General features: G+C 40.3%; 1 protein-coding gene across 1 annotated transcript; it reads right to left on the bottom strand.

Moving 5' to 3' along the window:
- Positions 1-6,211: 6,211 nt before the first annotated feature.
- Positions 6,212-8,229, bottom strand: LOC143609211 (uncharacterized). The gene is made up of 4 exons (XM_077084029.1): positions 7,903-8,229; positions 7,195-7,442; positions 6,465-6,883; positions 6,212-6,399 (listed from the first exon to the last, which is right to left on the bottom strand). The coding sequence occupies exons 1-4, from the start codon at positions 8,227-8,229 to the stop codon at positions 6,212-6,214; spliced, it is 1,182 nt and encodes a 393-aa protein (XP_076940144.1).
- Between the last annotated feature and the right edge of the window lie 4,115 nt (positions 8,230-12,344).

Consider the following 12,344-nt stretch of genomic DNA (forward strand, 5'->3'; position numbering starts at 1 on the left):
TAATAGAACAAAGCTAAAAATTAAAAACTAAAAATATAAAAATAAAGTAAAAAGGAAAAGACTTAGCTGGTAGTATGGAAGACTGTCAAAGTGCCAATCTTGTCGCCATGAATTCTCTCCTCACCGATCACTCGCCATTTTTACTTATCTCATTCTCTCGTCTCTGAACGTACATATCCTCTCTACTTGACGTACCTAAGCGAGTATACAAGAGAATATCTAGAAAATAAAGTCTACTTAGGTGTCTTGGAAAACATCATACCAACCCATCCTCCCAGCCATACAAGTTCAGATAATAAATATACAGACCAACGAAAAAAAATAAAAACAGCACAAAAGAAAAATAAAACATAAAAAGATACAACTCCCTAATGCTCACTAGGACGCCCCCATACTTAGTCTTCATCCTCTTCTTCACTCTGCTGAATGTTTGATACGGTTCAGCTTCCTCAAATTCATGCGAACCCGGCCCATAAAACGGCGCACCATACCCATATCCATGACCATAACCATAACTTCCTGAACCTCCCAGGAAACTCGACCCACTAGGCCCCGATACATGTGGTTGTCTCAAATAATCAGGCAAATCAATGTGCAAGCCAGTCATCAAATGCCTCATAATATCATCCTGCCTACGTTGACTTTCCCTCATCAGCTGTCTAATCCCATCCCACTACTCATTCACGTAACCCCGCATGTGGTCGAATTCCGACTAAATCCTGTCATATAAAGAATCCAAAGTAAGTACCTCAGGACGGGGCTCTCGAACTGGAAACTGTCTTCCCGGTCTCTCTTGTCTGTGTAACGGCCTCTGATGTCGGGTAGGCAACTCAGCTCACATCGCCGCGGTGACCTCAGAATCAGGAGGTGGAAGCTCTGTAGGACCCAACCGAGAACCTTCCCATGCTAGTGGATCCAGGGGCTTTAAAATCCCAGACAACCTCAACTCTTTCACACAAATATACTCAACCACCGGCCTTTGTTTTAAATACTCCGGTTTATATTTCTCAAAAACACCCAAATTCTTTGCCAACAACGTAACACAGGGGCCCATATCTAACTTTAATCTCTTTTGTGGACCTCCTCTTCTCTTTCGATGAAACGACAAAGCCAAAACACTCGCCACATTAACAGGCCTTTGTTCAACCATAACCAATAAACAAAACAAATCCAACCAATTTACCTTATTCTCACCTGACCCACGCCCAACCAAAGTAGTACTTAAAATTTTATGAATGTACCTCAAAACCGGGTCACGAATGTCCGATGCTATCATACTCCCTGAAAATGGAGAAACCGCAATTTTCTCCCAAAAAGTAGCCAGATCTGTGCCTGTCAAACTAAAGGGCTTCTTATTTCTAAACGCCCCTTGCAAACTCGTGTGAAACTCAATCGTAATAACTTCATCTTCTGTGTAAAAACCACTCCCGACTCCAAACTCAGCGATCGTCATCTCGTACGTCTTCCGCCCCAACGCAAACGAACCGCGTCGGGCTGATCAAAATTACCTTCTTTAAACCGAAACATACACAAAAACTCAAGCCTTAACTCTTTATACTAGGGTTCTTTTCAGCATAACATCACCTTAAACTTCGGGCCCAACAATTCCTCAATCCTACCTCTTTGCCCGATCTCATCCAAAGTATCCAAATTAATCATTTTGAAAATCAGTATATCTGACCCCATAAGATGATACAACTTCTCATATTCTTTCGAATCTTCCGCAAATCGGAGTAACGTACAATCTCGCATATCCCTACTCTTCAACCTCAACGATACCACTCCTTCCTTGTAATTAATCACTCGCTTTTTCGTTCTTCCAACCACATCCTCTAATTCCACTAATCAACCTGTGGACATGGCACTTGACCGTGTCTACGCTTAGTTGCTCCATGTGACGAACCTTCACCGGACATTCTAAAAAACACAAATAGATAAGCAAACAAAGGGAGAAAATTAGTATCCGGTTACAAAAATTACAAAAGACCGAACTCGTTTGAATTGAGATTGAGTACGAACGAGGGGCCATTTTTAGCAAATAAAGTTCAATGGATAATTAAAAATTCAAAACAAAGTTAATCTAACTAACCGACAAAACAACAATTACTCAATGTACAACACCCCTACCCGGCACATTAATTGTCCCAATTAAGTAAAAGTGCCACCAAAAACGAACATTGAGTTGTAAACTAACGGATAATCACGATTAAGACTTTATATAAAAATTAATAACATCTCAACATTCAAATTTCAATCTTCAATAATTCCCAAACATGCTCAAAATATTCACTTAGTAACACCCAAACCGGCTGAACCGCAACCAACAAACAACTTTGAAAAACCAAACCGAGCCACCCGCGACCAATATTCCAACAAATAAAGTCAAACCGACAAACAAAAATTATATATTCTAACTAAGCTCAACTCGGTCATCACAACCCACAAACATATTTCAACAAACTAACAATTGTTCAAAAACCCGACAAACTAGTTTACACCAACTAACAAAGAAAACTAGCAAAATAAGGCTAAATATACAAAAACAAGTACAAATGGTGACAAGAAATTATACCTTAGAACTTGAAATGCAAGAATTAAGAGGTAAAAACTTTGAATGGTAAGTGATGAATGTGACTTGAATGGTGAAGGATAGATGAAAATTAATGATGGGTTATGGTTATTTGATGTTTATATTGATGATTTTAAGGTTTGATTTGGTGAAAAATGGTGAAAAAATGGTGGTGGAGAAGTTAGGGTTTCGTGGGTTTGGTGAAAGATATGAAGAAGGATTTGAAAAATTGGAAAAAGGTGGATTTAATATATTAAATAATTAAAAAAAATTCTGGCATTATAGCACATAGCGCCGCGCGACCAGGGAGTCACGGCCCACCGCGCGACGCTCCGGACTATATATTATTATTATTATTACTATTATTATTATTATTATTTATTTATTTATTTTTGGGTTTTGATTTAAAGATTATGGGTTTAATTTAAGGAATAGTTGATTGAAGGCTAAAATGATTTGATTTGATTATTACATGTAAGACTTACCTAGAGCCTCCCCTTACCTCGGCGATTCCTCTCTTAATGTCGGTAATGATCCCTCGAAACGACACGAATACAAATACGACATTATACAAAACACGTCTAGTGACGCAAAAACAAAAATAAAGAGAAAATAAAAAATAAAAAATAAAAATGAAAATACAAACTCTACACTTGAGTTTTCGCTCAAGAACTGTAACGTCCGTAAATTTCCGACAAAAGGTTTAACCTTGTAGTGTTGTGTGCACCTTTCGGGCTTGACCCGACATTCTTCCGAGAGCTCCTTGCCACCCTCGTAAACGTATTTTACTTAACTTTTCTTACAAGTTCAACGATTAGTAAAGTGGAGGGGCCAGAATGTTATTTTGTTATTATACTTTATATATATAAAAAAAAACTAAACCCTAACCCTAACCATCTAGGACGATCGGCGCCCCCTATCCCCCTCTCTTCTCGATTTTCGTGCAAGACAAGCCCATCACCGGCCATCCAAAGTTCAATTCCAGGTCGATATTAAGCGTCTACAACTCTTTTTCACCTTAATTGATCATATTAACGCGCTTATTGGTCGTTAGGGTTGAGTTTTGATTATAACAATTTCTGAAAGATTCTACTTTGAGTCTAGTTTCCAGGAAGGTATAATACGTAATTTTTGGACGAGATTTGAATACTTTTTATAATTTTATAAGATCGAGTGTCAAAGTTGATGCTGGATGACGGATTCTGGTATGTCTTCCCGACATCATAACCCTTTTTCGACAAGTCTAAATTGGTTGGTTTCACTTCTGGAAGTTAATATTTTTAGTTAGGAACCAAACCCAATTGGAATCGTTTAATTTGGCTGGGTAATGAATTTTATATAAATAAAACCATTTTTTTGCGCACTGATATAGCTGCACATATCTTTCTGTGTTGGAGGAATTTTAATGATTTTTGTGTCCACTAGAAAAATATAATAAAAATATTTTTATAAACTTAAGATATTTATGCAACTCTGGTAAAAATCTAATAATCTAATTCCATGGTTTTCCTATGTAATAAAATACATCTTTGCATGCTAAAATCTGCATGTTATATTCGTTATTGATCGATAAGTTCGTTTTAGGCTTAACCGGTGGCTGCCCTTTCTCGCATCTTTCGGGGATGTTATAATTGAAGTTCGTGCACCATCATCTTCTTAGGTATGTCTAGTGTAATATACTTTAGTATCATGAGTTTTGGCATTCGTTAGATTGGTCAACTGTTGATGAGGTGAAAACTATGTTTCGGTTGTCTAGTTTGTCAATTGTAGCGTCTAGCGTGTTGTTTGAGAGAATTAACAACCAATTCGGTTGTTGTAGCCTCGGTATAATTTGTTGGCTGTGAAAAACTATATTTTTATGTTACTGGGGCTGAATTGGTTGTCGGTTACTCAAACGGGTCGGTACGGCGCAAATTCGCGTTTATTGGTAATTTGTGCATCGTGCTTGCGAATTACCGACCCATCCAACTTGTGTAGCGTCGTGTGGACTTTTTGGCTGTGATTTTACTAAATTTGGTCCACACAGGGCTGAGTCGGTATCTAAGTGCATAAACAACCCGTTAACACGCATATTCGATAAAGTCAACAATTTTCGGGGGTAAATTGGGAACCCTTTGTCCCCGGGATTAACTAAGGGTGGTTTTGGTAAATACATGGCCTCGGGGGGCTGATGTGATTGAATTTGGTAATGGCAAGGCTTTAGGTCAATCAAATCATGTCAGAACGTCTCGCAGGATAAGCGAGTCGGTACGTTTAGTTAGTAATCTTTGTGTGCAATCCGACAGGCTTGTAAATTGTGGATTAACTTTGAAGTTCTCATACCTATTGTTATTTGATTGGCACGTTTCAGGTGAGTTCATGATGCCCTTTTTTAATCTTTTTACGTTTTGGGCTAGCATACACACCTTATTATGATTTTAACCGATTTTAATTTGTTTAAACTATTGATTTGGTATTGTATGATCTCGTTTGTGGTTGTGCCTTTATGAAGACATGTGTAAATTATATTTTATGCCTTAGGATATTTTAGACTCGTTTAAGGTCATATATCCCTTAAGGTTATACATTTTACTTGGGCTCTAAGCCTCGAGGTTGCTATTAGGCTTAGTATTGAATTCCTAGATTATCCATTATTTATGGATTGTATGTGGTGATATTGTTGGTTGGATGTTTGAATTATATGTTTGTATGTGTGAATGTGAATGTGTATGTGAATGTGTATGTGATGGTAAACTATGACCGGGTCAAATATATTACTTGGGGAAGACCCGGGGTGAGGAGGCCCATGTTGCATGTTTATGACGCGGCTGGGTCAAATATATTACTTGGGGAAGACCCGGGGTGAGGAGGCCCACCGTTCTATAAACCGTGGTCGGGTCAAATATATTACTTGGGGAAGACCCGGGGTGAGGAGGCCCGTATCACGTGTTTGGTATGTTAAACCGCGACCGAGTCAAATATATTACTTGGGGATGACCCTAGGTGAGGAGGCTCGTGTTGCGTGATTTTGTTTTATTAAACTGTGACCGAGTCAAATATATTACTTGGGGAGGACCCGAGGTGAGGAGGCTCGTGTTGCATGATTTTAATGGTTTTGTTAAACCGCGGCTGGGTCAAATATATTACTCGGGGAAGACCCGGGGTGAGGTGGCCCGTGCTGCGTGAAAAGATGTTGAATGTTTTATTTACTTATGATTTGGTTAAGAAAAGCTATTCATAATTTTATGGACTCATGATTTTCCCCTACATTCCATACTCATGGAATTTAAATTTTTATTGAATGTCGTTTATGAAAACTTGAACTCACTCAGCTCAAGCTGACTTTGTGTGTATGTTAGATTGACTTTCAGGTTAAGAAGTGGATGCTATCGCTTGGACGTGCTGGATGCTACTCGAGAGGTGGAAGGCATTTCTGGTCGAGGATTTCAAATAAAACAGATATTTTATTTATATTTGATTTTTGGACACTTGTACCCGTATTTGGGATTTTTAAATACTTACACTTTTTCCGCTGTTATTTACTCTGAACTTGTTTTAAATAAAACGAATCATTTGGTTTTAAATTTTTGTGAATTTGTGGACGTTATTACCAACTGTAGGATTCCCGGGATTCGGGGTCTTACAAGAACCACATGTGACAATTTAATGCGACGGATCGAGAGGAGCTTCCTCCATCTCGGTTGATTCCTTCGGTCCTCCAAGATAGTGCTTTAAGCGATGACCGTTCACCTTCCAAGATGTTCCATTATCCAGATTCTCCAACTCTACCATTCCATAAGGGAAAACTTCTTTCACAAAGTACGGCCCCGTCCACTTCGATCTCAACTTTCCTTCAAACAAGAGTTAAATAATAATAACTTATTGCCTTTCTTGAACTCTTTGCTGCCTTTCAAACGTCGATCGTGTAGAGCTTTCGTCTTTTCTTCGATGTTCAATGATCGAGAATATGCTACATCCCGAAGCTCCTCTAACTCATGAATCTGAAAGTACCTTTTCCTCGCAGCTGCGGTAAGCTCAACATTCACCATCTTCAATGCCCAATAAGCACGATGCTCTAACTCCACCGGAATATGACAAGACTTACCATAAACAAACATAAACGGTGTAGTACCCAACGGAGTCTTGTACGTGGTCCGGAATGCCCACAACGCATAATCTAACTTCTCTGACCAATCCTTCCGACTTGCCCCAACCGTTTTTCTAAAATCCTCTTCACCCCTCGATTTATATTCTCGACTTGACCTTTCGTTTGAGGGTGATAAGCAGTAGAGGTACGATGAGTAACCCCATAACGAGCTAACGCTTTCTCCATGACTGTATTACAAAAATGGGTTCCCCGATCACTAATAATAGCTCATGGAGTACAGAAACGAGTAAACAACTTCTTCAGGAACCCCACAACAACATATGCATCATTTGTGGCCAACGCTTGGGCTTCCACCCACTTTGACACATAAACAATAGCCACCAAAATATACTTATTACCGTTCGATGTGGGAAACGGTCCCATGAAGTCGATGCCCCAAACATCAAAGATTTCAAGAATTTGTATGTGGTTTTGAGGCATCTCATTCTTGGAAGAAATGTTACTTGTTCTTTGGCACGCATCACAAAGCTTCACAAACTCTTCAGCATCTTTAACAACTGTTGGCCAATAGAACCCACTATCAAACACCTTATGCGTCGTAGCATGCACACCATGATGACCTCCAGTCAACCCTTCATGAACATGCTTGAGAATATCCCAACCTTCCTCTTTCGTCACACATCTCCTCAAAATCCGGTCACCACCAATCTTAAACAAGAACGGGTCATCCCACAAATATCTATTCACATCCCAGAAGAACTTCCTCTTTTTTTGCGTAGTCATACCCTCCAAAACAAAACCATTAGCCAAATAATTAGCAAAATCAGTGAACCATGGCATACCTTGCTTCTCAGCCGCAACAAAATCGATCGACTTGTGAGGGAATGTATCACCGATCTCCTCCTCACGCAACTCTTCTCTCCTCGGGTCCTCTAAAAGGGATAGATGATCGGCAACCCTTCTTATCTTTGATCTCGTTGTCGAACACGAAAAGTAATAGAATCCACCATATTAGACAAGGCTTCGCGTCTTTCTTCTGGAAGAGGAAATGGAAGGCCGGATGATCGGTAAAAACGGTTGTCTTCGAAAGTACGAGATACGAGCAGAACTTGTCGAATGCGAAAACAACGGCTAAAAGTTCCTTCTCGGTGGTGGTGTAGTTCTCTTGAGCATCGTTTAACGTCTTGCTAGCATAATAGATGGGGTGAAAATGTTTATCTCGTCTTTGCCCCAAAACCGCTCCAACCGCATAATCACTAGCATCACATATGAGCTCAAACGGCAAGCTCCAATCGGGAGAACAAAGAACGGGAGCACTTACGAGCTTCTCTTTAAAAAACGTGAACGCCTTCACACACTCTTCATCAAAAGCAAATGGCACATCTTTCTCGAGGAGTCGGGTCATCGGGCGAGTAATTTTGGAAAAATCTTTGATTAATCGCCGATAGAATCCCGCATGACCCAAGAAACCCCTAATCGCCTTCACATTCGTCGGCGGAGGAAGTCTACTTATAGTATCAATTTTCGCACAATCCACCTCAATAGCCGGAAAGTTACATAGTCCAAACGGCATGCGACGGTACGCAAACGTGCCATAGGGACATGTAAAAGTCGTCTTCTCTTGGTCTTCCGTGCAATGGGAATTTGAAAATAACCCGAAAAACCGTCAAGAAAACAATAAAACTGATAACCTGCCAAACACTCCAACATCTGATCAATAAACGGCAACAGGAAGTGGTCCTTTCGGGTGGCATCATTCAATCGCCGATAATCAATACATACTCGTACGTGAAGGGATAAGCTCATTCTTCTCATTCATCACAACGGTCATACCTCCCTTCTTTGGAACAACTTGGGTCGGGCTCACTCATGGAGAATCGGAAATCGGGTAGATCATCCCGGCATACATCAACTTTAACATCTCCTTCTTCACAACTTCTTGCATATTCGGATTAAGACGCCTTTGTGGTTGCACCATCGGTTTGTACTCATCCTCCATTAAAATCTGGTGCGTGCAATAAGCGGGGCTAATACCTTGAATATCGGAAAGTCTCTATGCAATCGCCCCCTTATGAAAGTTCAACACGTCTATCAACTTTGACTTTTCTTCCTCTGTCAACTTGGAAGAAAAAATAACGGGCAAGTTCGAGCCCTCGTCGAGATACACATACTGCAAGTGTGACGGGAGTACTTTCAATTCCAACGGGGTGGGTTTCTCCACGGAACCCACCTCACTCTCACAACTAATCTCATTCACCTCTATAATCTCGGGCAAACCCGAAATCTCAACCAACTCATCACAAACCGACTCGTCCTCACACGACTTATTCTCAACCAAATCATCACAATCAACCAAACCATTACTTCCCACGAGATCCGCACCACAAATATAATCATGAGAGAGCCTTTGAGGATCTAGATCTTATGATGACATCGAGTTATTCGTTGATCTGGTATACTATTATGTAGATTACGTTAAGTGTGTGCACTATGTGTGTTGAGAGTGAATTTCGGCAGAGTAACGACACTGGATTTCATAAAATAAGAACTTAATACATTAACGAATATATTACAGGATATTTATAGGGGATGACCACATTCGTTAAGTTAAAACTTAACGAATGTTTCATTCGTTACATTAAGACATACGAATGAACTACTTCATTCGTTAAGACACTTATAGATAGCGAATAGCCCAACATTCGTTATCTCATTCATTAATCAGGGTTAACGAATGAGCTTACAATGAATACGAATGTGTTACATTCGTTACGGGTAACGAATGTAAATTGCAATAGAGTGAATGGCCTATATTTACATTAAAGCCCGTACATTATAAGATAATTACATTAATAAACTAATAAAGACCGAGACGTACAAAACATGTATCAACAAACTCCCCCTCGTCTCAAGCTCTTTATCTTTTGTTGTTGGAACATCTTCGTCTTCTAATCCACGTAGCTATGAATCTTGTATACATAACAGATACGAACAAACTTCTGAAACTGCATCACAAGTTCGTAGTCACTTACATTAGCAAATCTTATCTGACTAGTAAATAAAGCATCGTTGTTAGACTCTGGATAAGTTAACGAGCCACATCGGATCGATTACACGAATGATACTCGTGTTTGATCCGCTGCCCAATACTATAACCGCTTCACCCATTCGATTATCATAATACCAGTAGTTGAACGAGGTGAACAGACTCTGAGGGAATGTCTTCATCGGTGCCCTCTTCATCGTCTTCGGCGGTTTTACCTGTAATATCATCTTCCTCCAGCCAGTGCGCTGATCAATCTCGTCAATATACTTGTGAGTTGGCACCTACGGCTTGAAGAACTTGAAACCACAACGAGTTTCATGAAGTAGATGCTCGTAGAACCACCCAGCCTACTGATCTTTCTCACGATTCACAAATGGTCTGTTGGCTAGTGTTCTAAAATTCCACCTCGGCATAGATAGTATATCGTGTGGGCGCTTGAAATAATAAATGCCGTGTTCCCACTTTACGATATACACTTTAAGCTCTGAATCATACTACCAAGCTATCAAATCACCTTTCACATCTTTGACGGGCTTGTACTTCTGCATTTGGTATGCTGACGCTCGAGCCTTGGCCAATCTGACTTCCTCTTGTTCATGATAACAAAAGGTCTCGATCATCTTGTTCATTCTCTTCACATCATGCTCGAACATACCATCTAAAGCACGTCTAAGTTTCCTTTTTTTAGCAGTCAGGTGACTTTTCTCTGCATCTTTGTTCCATTTCTCGATCTCTTCTCTCAACTGACGCTCTGCTGAATCAAATTGTTCAGTAGTAAAGAATGGAATACCTGAGTCATTGTTGTTGTCAGTGTAGAACTCAGGGTACTCCTCAGCATAACATCCTCTACTTCCACTTCATCATATTCAGGCACATTCCCGCGTGGAATGCCTGGATTAGTACTTTCCTCGAACTCAATATCAACATCCACACTCTTTCCCAATTCTTCAACCTCATGTTCATTTAAATCCAGAAGAAGGGAAATTTGTTCTTTGGTCAACGAGTGATCAACAAACTCACCCTCTTCGATCTCATCAGCGTTCACAATACTCCTCACGATCCAATCCATACCAACAAAAATAATTCTATTCTCAGGAATCACATCGATCGGTTTAGCATGAGAATAGTCCTTGTAAGGCACAATCTGTAATTTATTACCCTCTGACCCACCACCACTACCAGTATCAGCCTGATTACCTGCCGACGGTGCAGAACTACAGCCCGGTTCTGATCTACACCTCCTTCTCCATATTTATCATCCTCATCATTCTTCAATTTCTTCAACTCATCATCTTTGCACATTAGTTGAAGTATGATCTTGTCTTGTTTGTCCAGTCTCTCCCATTGAGTAGCAACAAGGGCTCTAAGTTCCCTGTTTTCACGCTGAATAAACCGAATATGCCTAAACATATTCCGCTGCTCTGCCCTCATCTGGTCCTGAAACAAACGATCTACTTGAATCTGAGTTTGTTGCATATGAACCAGATTCAACAGATTAAACCACTGGGCATTAAGAGACAACTCATAAAAGTGTGGATGAAGCAGTTGAATAGGACCCTGAGGACGATTAAACGTCATGAAAGAATGCTCAGGTCTTTGCAACGGTGTAGGAGTAACTGGTGTAGCAGGAGCAGTTGGTTGTGGAGAAGTCATACGAGCTAACACCGTCTGCAACATATCTCCAAAATAAGGATCAGCTACAGAAGTAGTCGTCAATGTCATAGATGGAGCCACTGGAGAGATAGGCATCGGAATAGGAGTAGGAGATCTAGTAACAACAGGATTGGAGATCTCGGTATGCTCAATGAAGTAGGAACAGTAGCTGAAATAGATACAGAGACCGGTATAGAAACATGTGGAGTAGAACATTTAAATGGTTGACTCGGTATCTCGATACCCGAACCCCGTATAACACGTTGTTTCTTCGGTTTCTCCCCTTATCCATCATAGGTTCTTTCCCTTTACGCTTACGTTTTTGTTTATATGTTAGCTCAGCTTGTGGTCCTGGACCACCATCACCACCATCATCACCACCGTCACCACCATCACCACAGTCTCCACCATCACCACCTTCACGCTCAGAATCTAAGTCATCATGAGCCCAACGATCATTAGGTGGCTCTTGATAGTCAATATTAGCAAGATAACCAATCAAGCGTTTAAACTTCGGACGATCTTGAATACTTTGACCACGATACGATCTCAAACGTCGCATAGTCTCCTAATCCATGTGCTCTAGCTTCAATACATCAGCTTGATCTATAACCAAAGTCGGTTGAAGATCGTTAATCATCATTTGCAAGAATCTCGGATACATAAGGAACTTGTGATGGCTCGTGAGATTCTCCTTCAAGTGATAATAAACCAATTCAGAGAAATTGAATGGTTTATTCAACAATAAGGCAGCAAATGCAGACTGAAGCATCACACGACACTCATCAAAACCTCATTTCCATCCACTGAGACAATGAATCAAAACATGAAGCAAATTCTTGTACTGCTCACACAAGTTTGCTTTGTTGTACACCGACCTTCCCAAATCACCATTATACTTAACCCGTCCAAACAACCCACGAATTAAACCTTTATCGAACTCGCATCTATCATCCATTGTATCACGTAAACCCAAAGAGTCTCGAATA

This window comes from Bidens hawaiensis, unplaced genomic scaffold, assembly GCF_021521415.1.
Source record: "Bidens hawaiensis isolate Kalapana, Puna unplaced genomic scaffold, B.hawaiensis_p1.1 tig00419513_1, whole genome shotgun sequence".
NCBI lineage: Eukaryota > Viridiplantae > Streptophyta > Magnoliopsida > Asterales > Asteraceae > Bidens > Bidens hawaiensis.

Bases quoted from the DNA above. Each gene is read 5' to 3' on its own strand.
- LOC143609211 (XM_077084029.1), bottom strand. From the start codon at position 8,229: ATGCCGTTTGGACTATGTAACTTTCCGGCTATTGAGGTGGATTGTGCG. The intron at 7,443-7,902 runs GTTGGAGCGGTT...TTTGTTTTGGAG, and splicing joins GTGATGCTAGTGATTATGCG to GGTATGACTACGCAAAAAAA. The intron at 6,884-7,194 runs GTTTGTGAAGCT...TTTGTAATACAG, and splicing joins GTTGTTAAAGATGCTGAAGA to TCATGGAGAAAGCGTTAGCT.